The 18082-nt window shown below is 44.0% G+C and overlaps 1 protein-coding gene across 1 annotated transcript; it reads left to right on the forward strand.

Annotated features, from left to right (window-relative positions):
- The first annotated feature begins 9039 nt into the window (after positions 1 to 9039).
- Positions 9040 to 11173, forward strand: PIGM (phosphatidylinositol glycan anchor biosynthesis class M). Its single transcript, XM_074947056.1, has one exon. The coding sequence runs from the start codon at positions 9281 to 9283 to the stop codon at positions 10562 to 10564; it is 1284 nt and encodes a 427-aa protein (XP_074803157.1). The 5' UTR covers positions 9040 to 9280; the 3' UTR covers positions 10565 to 11173.
- The last annotated feature ends 6909 nt before the right edge of the window (positions 11174 to 18082 follow it).

Genomic DNA, 18082 nt, shown 5'->3' on the forward strand with positions numbered 1-18082 from the left:
CCTTTGCTGCACTTTCCCACCTTGTGGTGGGAAAGTCTGATGAAAAAAATGCCCCTTTAACACAACACTCCCCTCTCCTGCACCCCACTCACAGTTGTCTATCTTTAGTTAGTGAGGACCCAGAGATCAGAGGTGCATTCATGGGGTCAACCTCTCACCTTAGGGGGCATCAAGCAATGCTTCTGCTGCAACTGGCTCACAGTTGCCACTCTTTCTCTGCCGCCACTCTCTGCTGCTACTGCTTCTCTGCCACTGCTGGCTGCTGCTGCCCCCAGGACATCACATTCTTTGGTCCTGCCACTTAGCACAGCTCTTAGTGAGTTGAGCAGGTAATGGAGAACATAGGCACCAACTTCTACTCATGCCAGTGCATGCTTGATCCCCCTCTGCCTCTGGCCCCACCCCAACTCCACCCTTGTCCTGCCCCCCACTCCCATTCCAACCCCCTCCCCAAAGTCCCTGCCCCAACTCCTCCCCATCCCTGCCCCTATTCCAACTCCTTCTGCAAATCCCCACCCTGGCCCCGCCTCTTCCCCACCTCCTTCCCTGAGCACACCATGTTCCCACTCCTCCCCACTCCCTCCTGGAGCTTGCTACACTGCCAAACAGTGCCGGCAAGCGCTGGGAGGTAGGCAGAGGAGCGGGGACGTGGAGCGCTCAGGGGAGGAGGAGGAGGAGGAGGTGGAGGCAGGTGGGGGGAGGGGATCTTGGCTGCTGGTGGGTGCAGAACACCCACTAATTTTTCCTGTGGGTGCTTCAGCCTCAGAACACCCACAGAATCGGTGCCTGTGGTGGAGAACAGCCAAGGCAGTATCTGTGCTGTCTTTCACTGTCCCCACACCAGGTCTAAAGCTTAGCTCCTACACCTGCTCAGCAGTGATGTCAGCTGTAGGAATCATCAACTGGAAACAAGGACTCAGTTGAATCTCATCATCTCTCTCATTAAACAGTGGAGAGGGACAGGTCTAATAGCATCTAGGGCTACTTAGGCAGAATCCACACCCACTCTCATCTTCACTGAGTTTTGGCATCCCCATCCCCTGGTTAACAAGTGAGGTTCAGTTTAGGGTGACCTTTTTAGTCAGGGTATGCTAAGCACAGTTTTGCTGCCCTTTACTTGTACAGTAAGGATAACATTTCATTATCCCATATTCAAATACTAGAGTGGATTTGTAACCCAAACTAGAAAAAAAAATCATTTTGGCAAAGAAGCTCCATCTGCTGCGTACCTAGTCAGAATAGGCATATCTATTCAAACATGGTCTGCTCCTAAAGTCTTTTCCCCAGCTCATCACTAGATGTCAGGGGATAGCTCATTCCCTGTTTACACACATATTTAATAAGATAAACCCTACTAAAACATGACACTTCACTAACCACACTTTTCCCTCTGGCAAGAGGATGAGAGAACACACATGAAAGATATTTAGTCATGTTGCTTAACACATTATTGGAAGGTGCTCAAATACTACCATGATGAACACGGCATAACAACCTATATAGCTTTTAAACTGACCAGCTATATCTTAAATGACAAAAAAGGCAAGTTTTTACAGTGAGATAAATAACATGCTTTAGGTTTCATTGTAAAGTCCTTCTGGAGAAAAGGCAGGCTGTAGTTTTCACACAAAAGTTAGCTTTTAACCAGACCTTCTAACTTTTGTGTGAAAGCTACAACCTACCTGGTTAAACAAGTGACAGAAATTGTTTTCCCATTAGAAATCTGAATAGACAGCTTTTTTACCATGGGGTGTAAATAACTGTATAGATTTACTCAGCAGTATTAGACGCATTAACAGAAAAAGCTCTAGGTAATAATGACCACCTTACATTTATATTAATGCTTTTCCTCTAGGAAGATATCTTAAGTGCTTTACTAACTAGTGCTGGAAACTACCCTATATCATTCACCCTGGCAGAGAAGTAGAGAAGTGACCACCTTTGCCATAACTTTAACTCTGACCCCAAACCCAAAATACTTCTTTCACCAGTAATATGAGAAGCTGGCCACAAGACCATTTTGAAGAAGATACATCAGTACGTACAAGTTAGTTTTATCAGCCACCTCCTACACACCCCTTTATGGCTTAGAGTAGCTCTGCAACACTTTGACTCACTTTTGCTCTTTCTCACAAGGCCCTCCAATAACTCCCCTAGTCCATTGTATTTTAGAACGTTCCCCTTCTGGAGGAGGATTCATTTTATTTATTCCACACACATTAATACTTCACACCAGCTTCACCCCACTGGCTCCACAGTTCAAACAGGCCTCTCTCCTTAAAGCAAGAGACCCCCTCAGCCCTGCTTCCCAGAGTTGGGTTGAGGGACATCTCTTGCTCTTCCTTCAAACAGGAGTCCCCCGCCTTCCTTCCCAGAGCTGAAGCACCCAAACAGTACTACTATCCCCTACAAGAGCCAGTCTTGCTCGTTACAGATGCTTCTCAAGCTAGCCATAGCTTCCCAGGCTTCTGTTCAGCTTAGCAGATCAAGTCCTCCTATCTAGAGCCGTACCATCCTCCCATATGAGTACATTGCCCTGCAAAGACCAGTCCAGGTGGCTTGCTCTCTTTCCCTTAATCCCCAGGCCTGGCCTGAGTTGATCATATTACCTCATTTATTATTACCCACCGGGGAGGTGAACAAATCTCATGGACTGAGGCACCTTTTCCCCTTAAAGGGGCCAGACACCCTGTGACACTATTCTGTTCTACATAGGTTTTTGCACCACGCTCCTCACTGTAGTTTCTGAGTGCCTTCCAATAATGTATTATGCCATGTGACTACACATCTGTCACATGTTTATTTTCTCATCCGCTCCCCAGCGGCAGACATGTGTAGAGTGGAATTCCTATTCTGGTAGGATTTTAGGGGTTCTTTCGTTGGTTGGTTGGTTTGGTTTTTGTATTTTTTTATGTTTGGTGTGTTTTGTTGGTTTAAAATATATATATTGATCTGTGTTTATGTTAGAGAAGTCAATGCCAAAGAAAGGCACTTTGCACTTGAAGCAGAAGGCGGTGGGTTTTGATGGTCCTTAGCTTCTGGGGCAGTTCATTCTACAATCTTGGGCTGGCCCCCAAGACAATTCTGTCTCCTGCACAGTCGAGTATTACCCTTACTGTAGAGAGTTCCATTGTGCCAGAGGAATGTAGTTATTGGCCATGGTCTTCATCCTGGAGATTTTGGCAATTTTTAAAATATCCTAGGCCCAAGCCATGCAGCACCCTGAAGATAAGAACCAAGATCTTGAATTTAATTCAAATGTATATGGAAAGTAGAAAGTAGAGGAGGACAGTCTGAAATGCAAGTCCAGCCTACCATAACCTTTTCCTATCAAACTACATATACAATATTACTTTCAAGAAACAACTACTGTAATTACTTTCTCTAAACTCTATTGTCAGTTGACAAGTATATTAAGTGACAGTATTTTCCACTTAACAGTATCCCTTAAAAGAAAATATTTAGATTCCAAAAGTAACATAACAAAATAATACATGAAAACCATTCCATAGGTCAGAATTGAAGTTGTGGTATGATGAAAAGTGCACTAATTTAATATTTGCTAAGAATAATGTGTTTATAATAAACCTTACACTGACCACATATTGGTCTTCAACATTCACTTCCTTGCTTTTTAAGTGATTATGTTTTGTAAATGCTGCCACTTCTTGCTTCTCCCTACATAATATTTCAAACATTTGACCTTTTCTGTCTGTTCCGGCTACCAAGGTTCTTGTTCAGGCCCCCCCTGACTACTATAATCTCCTTTCTGGCCTTGATGCCAACCACATTTCCCCTTGGGTTGCTTTAGTTTGAAGAAAGCTGTTAAAATCTGAAAAGCCACCACCAACTCTCTTCTCAAACTCCACTCTTCCATAATGCACACACTAAACAGCAACCTGATGACACCCAGACAGGTGGTGAATTGTGATTACTGCTCCTGACTAGCTAAGAATTGGGCACGTTTTCTATCATTTTTGTTACTGCATCTCCTCCATCCCTGAATCTGTGATTTTATCATCCTCCTTGTCTTTTAGACTGTAAACTCATTTTCTGTATATCTGTGTCTTGAACAATAGGGCCCCAACCTGGTTGGTCTCCAGGAGGCTACCACAATAAAGTGTTAAATAACAACAGTAGCATAGCTGGGTTTTGAAACAATTTTTTTTTTGTCTTTGTACACTACCTCACTGAAATGCTTCTACCTCTAAGGGAGACGGTAGCAACCAACACAGCATGAAGAAATGAAGAGGGAAAATTTTGATGAGGAGATCAGGGCAAAAAACTCTTACCCTCTTATCGTCAAAATACAATGGAATCTTTAATGTACATACAGAGTAGACAGGACCTCAGCTTTTAAGACCTCATCTGAAAGGCACAGACTTTGAGACTTTACAAAGCAAGGACCTGAAAGATAAAGGAAAATGTCTGTGGAATACATATATATTTCTATTCAGTTTATATTTTATGTGCAACTGTGGCTGAAACCACCTTCTTCTTTACAATGTATTTGTCCCCTTCATATGCAATGAAGTCAGCCAACTTCAGTCTTAATGGTTCTATTAGTTTTCTCTCCTGACATGTTATAAAAGTGGTTCCTGGTAGCTTGTATAAATAAAAACAATGTTTTACAGAAACAACAGATTCAGGGTTTTAATAAGACTATCCTCCTTCCTGCTCTAAATCATTATACATCATGATCAATCAGGTTTCGCATGCAGGTACCACTCCTGAAGAAAACTGCTTCAAAGGAAGAATCTTAATTATTTTGATGAGCGTCAAGCTTTCTTTCAGGATGTTAAATTATTGATAACTTAAATCAATGGTTTCTTTAGCTCAGAAAATGTCATTTGATCACACTGGTACAGAACAGTAGCTGAAGCAGACTCACTATTTTATTTACCTCATTTCCCTTTTGAATGAAATTATCTACCCTTTCTTTTTTCAGGATCTAGTTAAACACTCACAAATGAAATCAGCCCCAGCTCTCCTGTTTCAGCTGAGGTGTGACATCATTTGGTGTAATGAGGAGCGTCCCAGTGAGTTATACATGGGAGACAGCCCAAACCAAGGGAAAAGAGAACCTAGATTTGAGTTCAGAACCAAATGTGAGAATGTTCAGGATGCAGAGACTTGAAGGTAGAGAGATCTTAGCAAAGCTGGGCTGGGAGTTTCAGGGAGGAGGTGCCCCTTAAGGAAGGAGTGGTGAGCAGTAGATTCACATCAGGCTGGTGGAAGGCAGCTGAGTGGGGTTGCCTTCAAACTTCCCCAGGCTAGAAAGCCATGACTGGAGAGAGCTGAGAGCAGCAGACGGAGATGCCTGCTGGTTTACTGAGCTGGAGAGCTGAAACCAGATGGCCAGAGAATGATGACGAGGTGTGCCTGCTGATCTTTGTAGGGGAGAGCTAGAACCAGACCTGAGGATTAAACAGGGTGGAGAGAAACATCTTGGCTGGGGTGAGGTGTGTTGAGATGTGTTGGAAAGCGGAAGCATGGTGAGAGACATGGGAGCTGTACTTGGTGCTTGAGTGTTGGGATTTGAAAGAGTGAATATACAATTTGGACTATGCTGGGGGATTCTGGTTTACAAGTGCGGGACTCTTTCTGTAATAACTTAACCCTGCAAACAGCTATCTATGCTTGGAAAGCTTGAATGGTGTAACTGGTGGTCTACAGAAGAAAGGAGAAATTGAGGCAGGCATTCTGGTCATGCTACGGCCTGACCCGGGAAAAGGGCCCCAGGAAGGGGCTGTCTTTTCATACAGGCCTGATCTAAACATTTAGATTGACATAGCTACATCATTCAGGGGTATGAAAAATCCACACCTGTAAGTGCCATAGCTAAGCCAACCTGACCTCTGCTGTAGATATGGCTGGGTCGATGGAAATATGTTTCCAATGACCTAGCTATTGCAGCTCAGGGAGGTGGAGTCCGGGAAGCAATGTAAAAAACCCCTTCCATTGCCGTAGGTGTTATACTTATAAGAAGCACATGGGATCTTTATAGGGGAGAAGGCAGCATGCTGCATTTATTGAGAATACAACAGTTAGCATATGCTTTTCAATCTCACACACACACACACACCATGCACACAGTCCTGCCAGTTGATGTTTATAGTTACCAATCCAGAGTCTGGATCAATCTAGTGGCCAGCCAGAGGAAAGCAGGGCTCTGTCAGTCGCGATCCGATGCTCCCGGAGTGTGGCAAGACGAACCCAAAGTCCTGTGGCCAAGCACCCTGTTCTTATAGTCTTTTTTTTTTCTCTGTTGAAGTCTATGGATTTTGCTGTGTCAGTTTGTGACCGGTTACTCCTTAATTGGTGTATCATTTGATGTTAACATTCCAAAACACCTCCGAGAGGGTCATCCTGTCCTGGTTTCGATTTAATCAATTGTCTTTTCTTCATGGGTGCCAGCCTCCACCTCAGGGTCTTCAATCTGCCCTTCCTTCATTATGGATGTGCGTTGACGGTTCTCTGATGTTGTTAAGTCTCTTCACTCCTTATTCCTTCACCATCTGGCTATAACAGTGGCCTTCACACCTTATCTTTTCCTGATGCATACATTCCTCATTCACACAAACAGACTTTCACAGAGACCTTTCAAAATACAAACAACAGTATTTTTATATCAGGGAAAAGACTTTGTAAATTAAAGCTTCATTATAGATTAAAGCTTACTACATCTTATACCAAAACAATTCACATTGGGGCCCAAGCCTTCAACGTTCCTCTAATCTATTTAACGTAGACACAGTACAGGATCCTGTCTCTTACTAGCTAAAACTTAAAACAAAGAACTAAAAGGGCCTAATTTGTAATGCATGAGAAACAGAATCTCTCCTAGCCCCAAAGGGTCATTTCTTTCTGCTATTCAAATGGGGTGGCTGATAAAATGAAATCAAGACATACATTAGTACCTCTATTCTTATAGTACAATTATACAATCCTGCTCCTACAGAGGCTGTGTTTACACCAGGCACTGCAGACATGCCGCTATAGCCCCTGGAGTGAAGACAAGCTGACAGTCATACCGTTCTTGTTCCCTTTGAATCAATGGGAGTTTTGCCTCAGCATGGAAAACAGAACCTGGCTAAAGCAAGACTTCACAGCACTGTGAATTAGCGAAGGCTTTTTTTTAAATCCAGTACCATTAAACTATTGATCTTAGTCACATCAAACTAAATATTCACACTTTCAAATCCCAAACTCTATTTGAAATCTACTCTGGCAGGAAAGAATCAGCTTTGTCACAATAAGATATTTCCTCAAAGGAGTGGAAATGATAACCTATGGTCCATTAAAAGGTGGCAAGGACGAGTTGTGCAAAATCCTAGAGGAAGGGAGAGACATGGTAAGAATAGTGTCATAATAGGTAGCATCCTGCCTGGAACAGAAATGTACAGTAACTGACAAATAGACATGTGGATATATTATGTAGATAAGTGGCTGTCTTGAACCCAACAAGGCATAAGATATTAAAACATTTTTGTTGCCCCATGCCAATTATTATGTACACCGAGAAGGATCTGAACCTACAAATTTTGGTGCAGATGGCAGATGTTAACCCCACAATTTTTGGCTGAGTGAGCACATTTTGAACCCACCAAGGGAGGCCACAAATGTTGTGTAGAAAAAGGGATGTTGTTAAATCCCTTGTTTACTGTTGTAATATTACAACAGTAAACATGTGGTCTGAACTTTTGTGTTAAGTTTTTGCTGGCTTATTCTCATTGGAACAGCCACCATTAAAATTATTGTTTGTTATTAAAGACAGAAAAAGAAGATAGCTCCAGGTATTAGAGAAGTTAGCTTTTTAACAACTGCCTCTTTGCTCCTATCTCACACACTCCCTGTTGCAGCCCCCCAAGACCCCTACATGGTGGGCAGGAGGGTTCCACCCATCAGGCAGCTCCTCTCTGTGTGATAGTGAGAAAGGGATACAGGGGATAAAAACCCAAACATGGCACAGACCCTGTCCTTGGTGTAACTGTCAACCTGCCAAAGCCTAAATGTGCTGCACAATGTGTGATGGAGACCCTAAGAAGGAGAAACCCCCCAAAATATTCATACAGGAAACAAAATACTGTGGAATCCATTCCCTCAGTGTAAATATCTTGTACTGTAGCGGGAACTTCCATACTTAATTTCTGATGTTCCTAGATTTCAGCCAGGAGGGGACAGGGAGCTCAGGTAGAATGTGGGTACCTGGGGGACTGAAATGAGGTGCAGGACGGGTTCCCAATAGTCCCTTATTTTTCCATCTTTGTACAGTAAGACCAGGAGTTGCAGAGTGCTGCAAAAAGCAGCAAGAATTACTCCCGGGGTGGGGGGGATGTAGGTGAGCACTGCTTATTGTTATTAATAATGCTAATCAATAATAATAGTGGGAGGTGCTAAGAAAACAGTTCCTTATTTTTGAATTAGTGTTGGCAGCCCTGTGACAGGAGAGAGGGATGGGCAGCGCAGACCGGCCTGTGTCAGACCCCCCTGCGACGGTCTGAGGCTTGTGCTACTCTTGGGGGGAGAGTAGCGGGCAGTGAGGGTGACACCGCAGCAGCTGCGCCCAGGGCTGGGGTTTTGGGGGGATCCTCTCCCACCCCTGGGAACCGTGTCCCTTGGGGGCGCGGAGATTTCCTCAGACACCTAGACGCGGCTCCATCCAAACCAGCCGCTGCCGCAGCCGCAGCAGAGGACCCGCGATGGGCCGGGCCCCGCCCCGGCTCGGGCAGGGCGCTGAGGGCAGCGGCGTCAGGTTTTCTAATGCGCATGCGCCCTTCCTGGCCGCCCTAGCCGTCCCTGCGGCTGGTGGAGGGGCGGGGTTTTCTGGTGCCCCGCCCCCCTAACGCGGAAGTAGTGGCGGTTTGGGCTCATCTCCCGCAGCGAGCCCGGTGGAGCTCGGGAGCGTCTTTCCTGCCCGGCTGGGCTAGGTATCGACCCCGCCTCGCGTTCAGGGGGCGCGCGCGGCCTCGCTCACAGCCCGGCGGGGAGGGGACCCGCGTGCGGCTCCGCGGGGCTGGAACGCGCGCCCCGGGTTCTTAGGGCGCGGGGGCCCCGGCTCGACCCTGGCCAGCCTCAGCCCGCTCCCGCTGGCAGCGCCCCTTGCCGTGGCCCCGGGGCGGCGCTGGCTCGGATTGGCGGCCCGCAGGTAGCCGGGGAGGAAAGGCCGAGCTTAGCTTCGCATTCGGCGGCAGCAGCAGCAGCCTGGGCAGAGGGTAGGTCCGGTTTCGGCCTCTGGAGTTGCCCTGTGACTGACACACACACACACACACACACAGCGATGCCAGCGCACCCGACTCCTAGGGAACAAGTGGCCACGGCCCTGCTGAGGAGGGATGTGCTGATCGGCACGGCGGTCGTCCTCAGACTTGCTCTAGTCTTTTACGGAGTCTATCAAGACAGGACCATGCTGGTGAAATATACAGACATCGACTACCACGTGTTCACAGATGCCGCCAGATTCGTAACAGAGGGGAGCTCCCCGTACCAAAGAGCGACCTACCGCTACACCCCTCTGCTGGGCTGGATCTTAACTCCAAACATCTACCTTACTCCTCTTTATGGAAAGCTACTTTTCATTACTGGTGATATAACAGCTGCATACCTCATATACCAAATCTTGCTGCTCAGAGGAGTGGACTCCAGCAAAGCCTTCGGGTACTGTGCTTTCTGGCTTCTCAATCCTCTACCAATGGCTGTGTCCAGCAGAGGAAATGCAGAGTCTCTTGTAGCAGTATTTGTGCTTGCCACCATGTATAACATAGAAAAGGGAAACCTAGTGAAATCTGCTATACTCTATGGCTTTTCAGTGCATATGAAAATTTACCCAGTGACTTATGTTCTGCCAGTAGTCCTTCATCTGCAGAATGATGGATACTGTGGAAAAGGGACAGCAGATACTGTCCATTTAAAAAAATCAAAGTTTACTCTTGTCTGGCAGCTTTTTTTAAGGCTGCTGAACCGTGATGTATTGCTTTTTGTGGCAGTTAGTGGATTTACATTTGCAGCCTTGAGCCTTTCATTTTATTACCTCTATGGTTGGGAGTTTTTGGAACATACCTACCTCTACCATTTGACCAGGAGGGATATCCGTCATAACTTCTCCCCCTATTTCTACATGCTGTATTTGACTGCAGAGAGTGAATGGAGTTTTGCCCTAGGACTTGTAGCTTTCCTGCCACAGCTGCTCCTTCTTCTAGTTGTGTCCTTAGCCTATTACAAAGACCTTGTCTTTTGTTGTTTCCTACATACTGCTATTTTTGTAAGTTTTAACAAAGTGTGCACATCTCAATATTTTCTTTGGTACCTCTGCCTCTTGCCCCTTGTAATGCCTGTTGTGAGACTGTCCGGGCAGCGGGGTATTCTGCTTCTCCTTCTGTGGTTTCTTGGACAGGCACTGTGGCTGGCACCTGCATATTTTCTGGAGTTTAAAGGAAAGAATACCTTTTTGCTTATATGGCTGGCAGGCTTGCTTTTCCTTTTTATTAATTGCTTCATCCTTGTTCAGATTATTTCTCATTATCAAAAAGGAGCACAAGTAACCAAGAAACTCAAATGTCAGTAATATGCACATCGGTCTGTGTGCCAAATCCTACAAGTAATCCCATTGACTTTAATGAGATTGCTCAAGTGAGCAGGACTTGGCCGAATATCAGTAATGCAATTGTATGTACACAGAACTAAAACACATTGTCTATAAAAAGGCTTTTCCAATGTCATGTGATTTTTTTGGGTGGGAGAGTGGGATTAAGTGTCTGGGGACTTCACCACCACCACAGCTGGGAGACGGCCTCCCAGCGCTGGTAGACAGACATGCACTAGCTCTGCTCGAGCTAGCACACTAAAAGTAACAGTGTAGACATGGCAGCACAGGCAGCAGCCTAAGCTAGCTTCCAGAGTATGAGTCTGCCTGATCTGAGCTCTGACCCAGGGAGGTGGCTTGCCCAGTGCTGCAATCTCCACGCTATTTTTAGCATGCTGGGTTGAGTCTGGCTCCCTGGGCTAGAAGCATGTGTCCAGCTGCAGCATAGGCAAACCCAGTTTGGTCTCAGTTTTGAGTAAACTCAGTATTGGGTAGACCTCATATGGTTGCAGAGAAGGGCTATTATAGTTCTGATGATATCTTGTCAAACTCTGTTTTTTGTTAAGTTGATGGAGAACAAATATAATTTAAAGTGATCAGTTACCAAGTGATTATATTTTGTCTGTATTTTATGGGTACACAGTCCTGAATTTTGTACTTGATATTTTTTTTTAAACAGGAGTGCTTATGCCACTCACAACTACTTTCCTTTTGCCATTTTATTCACTCTTTAGCATTGGCAGTTACAATATGTCTATTGCAAAGAACAAGCACTAGAACAGGAAAATTCCAGACAGCGAAGCATTATCACATACTATATTAGTGGCCTGCAGCTAACAGGATGGATTGTCCTCCTTTCTCACTCACCCTCAATCAATGATATGTTAAACCACCTTAGCAAAAGGGTTAACTTTTTTTCAGCAGTCAAATTAAGTATTAGTTAGACCAAAAGTCCATCTAGCCCAGTATCCCGTCTTCCAACGGTTGCCAATGCCAGGTGCCCTAGAGCAGGGGTCTCAAACACACGGCCCACCAGCTCCCTGCTGCCCCCCCACTCCCCCAAGATTTACCTAGAGTAGCTCTGGCCCGGCGCGCACCAGGGGCAGGGCAGGCTCCACTCCAGGAAGCGGCCGGAACCTGCGGGGGGGGGGGGGGGGGGGGGAGTACAGGGGTCTGTGTGTTGCCCTGGCCGCTCCTCTAGGTACCTCCCCTGAAGCTCCCATTGGCCATGGCTCCCCTGACGCACCCCTGCTGTACCCTGACCCTCTGTTCTGAGCTCCCTGCTGCACCCTGACCCCCTGCCCTGAGCCGTCTGACTCACCCTGCACCCCCTGGGGGCAGGGAGGGGGTGGAGTTGGGGTGGGGATTTCAGGGAAGGGGTGAGAAGGGGCAGGGCAGGGGCAGGGTCTCGTAGAAGGGGTGGAGTGGGGGTGGGGCTGGGGCAGCGGGTGGGGTGGTGATCAGTGGTGCGGCCCTCGGGCCAATGTACTAGGCCTCATGTGGCCCTTGTGGTCATTTGAGTTTGAGACCCCTGCCCTAGAGGGAATGAACAGAGCAGGTAATCATCAAGTGATCCATCCCCTTTTGCCCATTCCCAGCTCCTGGCAAACAGAGGCTAGGGATTCTATCTGTACCCATCCTGGCAAATAGGCATTGGTGGATCTATCCTCCATGAACTTATCTAGTTCTCTTTTTAAATCCTGTTGGAGTCTTGGCCTTCACAACATCCTCTGGCAAGGAGTTCCACAGTTTGACTGTGCGTTGTGTGAAAAAATACTTCCTTTTGTTTGTTTTAAACCTCCTGCCTATTCATTTCCACACCAGTCATGATTTTATAGACCTCTATCATATCCGTACTTAGTTGTCTCTTTTCCAAGCTGAAAAGTTCCAATCTTTAATAATATGGAAGCTGTTAGGTACCCTTAATCATTTTTATTGCCCTTTTCTGAACTTTTTCCAATTTCAACACACCTTTTCTGAGATGGGGTGACCACATCTGCACGCAGTATTCAAGGTCTGGGCGTACCATGGATTTATATAGAGGCAATATGATATTTTCTGTCTTATCATCTGTGCCTTTCTTAATGATTCCCAACATTCTGTTTGCTTTTTTGACTGCTGCTGCCCATTGAGTGGATGTTTTCAGAGAACTATCCACTATGACTCCAAGATCTTTCTTGAGTGGTAATGGCTAATTTAGACCCCATCATTTTATATGGATAGTTAGGGTTATGTTTTCCAATGTGCATTACTTAGTATTTATCAACACTAAATTTCATCTGCCATTTTGTTGCCCAGTCACTCAGTGGGGCAGAGTGATACACCAAGTGGAAAAAATTGAAGGCTTTATGTTTTTTTTTCTCTCTGAGCACTGTTGACTTTACTCCACAGCTCACTTCATCATTCTCCCCCGACCTCCCAGTGTGTCTGCTCTCTCACAGAGTGGCTTCAATAAGACACCAGGAAAAGGCAGCAGAGGGGAACAGATTATATCATGAGCTCAGACCAGGGAAGAAGTGTTTCTGGTAGACCCAGAATGGGACTTACTCCATGCTATCTCATATATCTAGTTTCAGAAAATTCTTTTTTAGCACAGCATTCCCTAAAATCATATAAAATAGCTTTGTCCAAGGCAATATTTACCTCAGACTTGAGTAATTTCCACTCAACTAATACCGTGCAGAATTTGTAGTTTGGTGTTGTCTTTCCATTAGTGTGCATGTGACAAATCTGGCTTTCTTTTTTTGCCTTTAGTTTTATTAATGAAAGCATAAACTACATAATCAAGAAATTAACATTTCTAACAATACTATTGTTCATTGGGGTCCAGATTGCAATACCCTTGCTCACACTGTGTAGTCTTTAATTCCAAAGTAGTCCCATTGTAGTGTAATGTATTGGTCAACATAAGTAAATATATCAATCTGGCCCTTACGGAAAATTTTACCCTCTCGTTGACATGCTGTTTGCTGCAAGAGCAGATATAGTCTTTATGGCACTCTGCCACAGGTATTTGTACACTGTGCCACTAAGCCTTCTCTTTTGTTTTATAATTACATTTTTTCATTTTAAAAAATCCTTCAGAATAAAACATTAAACCCCAGTTCTTCAAGCTGTTCTACACATAAACACTTTGTGTACTCAGAGCCCTATTGGAATTCACTAGGGCTCCATAAAGACACTGAAGTTAACAGCTTGGAGGATTGAGGCCAGAGATTCTACTAAGAACACTCCAGATTAGTAAACTAAAAGAGGTTTATGTCAAATTTGCTCTTCACCATTTATGATGTTTACTTTTTTGGAATTTCTCTCTGCTGGAGCATGAAAATGTTCCATTTCACTTTTTTCCTAGTCAGTTTCACTTTTTCTCATGTACAAGAACTGTGCAAGGCTTTACTCCTTGGGGCAATTTGCACTCAATATTTTAAAGTTCTGCAAATTTTATTTGTCAACATAACATTACATAATCACACCAATTTCAATTATTTTGGTAATTTATTTCAAAATACCTGTCAGCAAGTATGTCTGTAGCAATACAGACACATACAAAATTTCTCCCAGGAGTAGAGAGTTAAAGAAACCCCTGTGACAAACCAGTTCCTGTTTCTCTGTTCCCTTCCCCCACCCGCACCCCAAGAGTCCAGCCACGGGGCCAGACACCTACAACCCCTCCTCCTCAGAGCCCAGCCACAGTGCACCCCCCCCCCCAGACAATATACTGAAACCTTCTTGCCCCCCTGAGCCCAGCCGTGGACTCCCCCCAGCCCAGATAGCCCACCCATGTTCCCATCTCCCCACCCATGCCCAACCCCTTGCCCAGACATCCATTCTCCTCCCCCACCCAGGGAGAGAAACAGCCTGATGCTTGGTCCCAGGCTTGCATGGAGTTTCCTGCGCACTGCTGTTTCCTTCCCTCAGGGCATACTGGGAACTGCAGCTGCCAGGAAACCTCTAGCTCCCTCCCTCAGACAGTGTTTTATATGTGCGAGCTGGGCTCTGATGGGTCCAGTGGCCCCTAATAGTGTCCAGAAGCACTGCAGCCTATTTCTGTTGGGGGAAAGGAAATTCTGCATGGACAACATTAATTTCTGCAAAATTCTGCATTGCGCAGTGGTACAGAATTCCCCCAGGAGTAAGTGATTTGTTTTTTAATAAAGTGTTTTGATTGGAATTGCTTGAAAAGGAACTCTTCTGTTACTGTTAAGTTCTTTAAAACTCTCTTTATTTGTAAGAGAAAAAATTACAATGTGTGTATACATATACATCCCCTCTGCCCCCCCCCCCCCCCCCGCAATATAAACACGCATAAAATTGTGCAGTAACACTAAAGTCATTTGCATTGAAATGAAACAAAACTAAACTCCAAGAAATATAGTGTGAAGGGAAAGGGATTAACTGAAGCAGATGAACTGTAATCTACCTTCTCTGGCCAATTCAAACCATAAAAATGTATGCAAGGGCTTCAGATAATGGGCTGTTCCCACAGGTTCTCCTTTCAGGTGTCATTTAAAATGTTGTTTTTTTTTAAAATCCTTCCTCTTAGGCAAATCCTTCCAAAAAACCCCTCATAGAACAAATCAAATGTATAAAACAAAACCACCTACAAGTCCCCTGCCACCTCCTCAAAAAATAAAATTAGCAACTGCCTGAATTTGAGGGGTGACTTTTGTTATGGGTGTTAAAAAGTAACAAGTGTCAAAATATAGTTACAAAAAGTTATAACCTTTAAGCACAAACATATGAAAAAAGAAATTGAAAGGGTTGTTTCTCAATAATTCAATGTAACTTCTATTAAAAATAAATGAAAGACTATGGGGGGGTGGAATTTTGAGGGCGGGAGCTAAGTCTCAAATACAGACTGCAGCCATTCAAAATAAGATATTTACTTCTTTACTGTAGGTGAGATATGAGAGCTAGGGCTGGAGTACTATGTAATAGGGCTGAGAGCACAGCTGTGAGCACTTCTCTGAAATACCTAGTGTCAGGGCTGGTCACAGGAACCTGAAGTTGAAAAAGCAGCCTGTAAAATCTTTTTATAATATATATAAATAAAATCTAACAATTTGTGGGTTGAATTTGACTTGAGTGTCTGTCTGAAGATTACTTTCCCTCCTCCCTTTTCCCTCCCCTTTCTCCCCCCTCCTCCCCCTTTACTTTCTAGAGGAAAGTGAACTTCTTAGTGTGTAATGTGGAATAGAGCTCTTGGGCAAAGTAATCTATTCCCACTGAGCATAGAGAAATCAATGAAGTTGCTCTCGTGTACACAGAGCATAACGTGGCCAAATGCATTTGCTTTTCAAGTTCATACTAGATATGGTACCTCACAGAATTCAAAGGACAGCTGATGCCAAGTTTTCTTATAGAAGTTTCTTTCCACATTCTGATTCCATGCATGGTCATCTGTGTCTTGGGGCAGGGTTGTTGCACTTCATTTTCTATTCCCCTCATACCATTTCTAGAGAATACAGCAGTGTGCAATTTGCTGGTGTTGATATTAGAGGAAGAGCAGTTCTACAGTGTTTGGACCCAGTGCAACTACAGCTGGTGAGAAAACTGTGTCAAAAATTGTTTCATGAAAATGTTCGTGTATTTCTTTTTTTTTTCCTCTCTCTTTTAACCAACCAGCTCTTTTTGTGGCCTCTGAGGAAGAGACACCCATGTTCCTATCTTCATCTTTGTGCTGTCTTCTTGATGTCCCCTTCACTGTGGCTGCAAAACTCAGTTTTGTTTTGGGGTTTTAAATGAGCTTGCATCTTTGCTGGGACCAGGATTTGGATAATGGGGTAGAAAGGCATGTCTGCTGTTACAGCCTGTACGGTTCTTCCTGTGGGTTTTACAGCTTTGCATGGCAGCAGCTCATGCATATAGCACTATTCGTGCTGCCACCCTGCTCCCTTTACTGCGTTATGATTTTTCTTAGCATGTTGGTTCCCACCATGCAGCTCTTGTTTCAAGATCATGGCCTAGGGCCCAAATTCATTTATGCTCCATAACCCAGTGTAAACCAAAAATGTGGGAAACTTAATTCTTTTTCCTGAAAATTGAAATGTTTGGCATTTTTTGCCCTCTTTTATTTACCACAGTAAAGTTAATGTTTATTTTTGGAGAACAAATCTATTTCCATGTGCTAAACATAATTCATTGATGGGTTTTCTAGTTGTAAACTCAAATTGAAAGTGCTACAGAAGTACATTGTTAAAGTGTGTGTGCGTGTGTGTGTGTGTGTATATATATATATAAATAAATTAAAGTGAATCACACAATACCAGGCTTTTGGTAATGCTTTGAAAAAGTCATGTACAGGGAAGATCTATTTAAAATTGGTTTTAAAGCTAGATTCACAGATACCAATTTAATCTGATGTGACTTTCTCCTCTTTTTTTAAAAATTGATGTTTCATGAGTAAAGCTTGTTATCAAACTGTGTTTGGGATTTAGAGATAATCCAGTGATTCATCAAAAGCTGGATGAGGGAAATAAACAGAGAGAAGAATGTCAGAGGTATATGAGAGCTTTAGGTATTGCAAATCCCCTCTGACACATAAGGAAAACTGAATAACTTTATTCACTGATAAAACCATAAGATCAAAATAACTGTAGCTAAGTTCAGAACAAATAATTAGTGAGCAAGTCGTCATGACTATTCATAATACCCTTAAGCTTTACCATGCAAGTTTCCTGTGAACATTTCTTGCTTCCGTTGGGATTCAAATTCAGTTTGCCTAATTATTGTGTATGCATTTTCTTGCTGGTAGCTAGGAACTACTAAGAATCTGACTGCCTGACTTTATTTTCTGCCACAGTAGCAAAACTTTTACAGTTGATTTACATTAATTAGAATTATTAGTGCACAGACACACTAGGTCCACTGAATGCATCCGATGAAGTGAGCTGTAGCTCACGAAAGCTTATGCTCAAATAAATTGGTTAGTCTCTAAGGTGCCACTAGTACTCCTTTTCTTTTTGCGAATACAGACTAACATGGCTGCTACTCTGAAACCTGACACTAGGTCTGACTCTCTCCTCTTGTTTGTGCAAGTTTTACACTGACTTCAGTAGAGCTACTTCTGACTTTACCCTGGTGCAAGTGACAAGGGGAAAAAAACGGTCAGGCCCATAAGATCTATTAACTTAGCTGTTAGAACCATAGCCTGTATACTCCTAGGGTTCGGTGTTTGCTTCAGTAAAGCTTTCTAAGCAGGTGACTAAGTTTTAGCACTTACATTCGTTTGACATCAGACTTATAAATGGCATTCGTAAAACATCAAGGTTAACTGAAATACAAGAGTGAATGCTGTATGAAATGTAACATGAGAGCACTAGAGTAAAAAACCCTGCATGATAGTTGTGCCCTAGTCTTATTTCATAACTGCAATGCCAGTGACACTAGAACAGTATTGGTTCATACAGTAGATAAGGTGGTAAATATGCAGTCAAATATGATTTCATCAGTATTCTTTTTCAAAGAAAACATTATATCATGAAGCTTTTGTGCTTAATA

The sequence above is a fragment of the Natator depressus genome, chromosome 3 (genome assembly GCF_965152275.1).
Source record: "Natator depressus isolate rNatDep1 chromosome 3, rNatDep2.hap1, whole genome shotgun sequence".
Classification (NCBI taxonomy): Eukaryota; Metazoa; Chordata; order Testudines; family Cheloniidae; genus Natator; species Natator depressus.

Coding starts and splice junctions, on each gene's coding strand:
- PIGM (XM_074947056.1), top strand. CDS start 9,281: ATGCCAGCGCACCCGACTCCTAGGGAACAAGTGGCCACGGCCCTGCTG.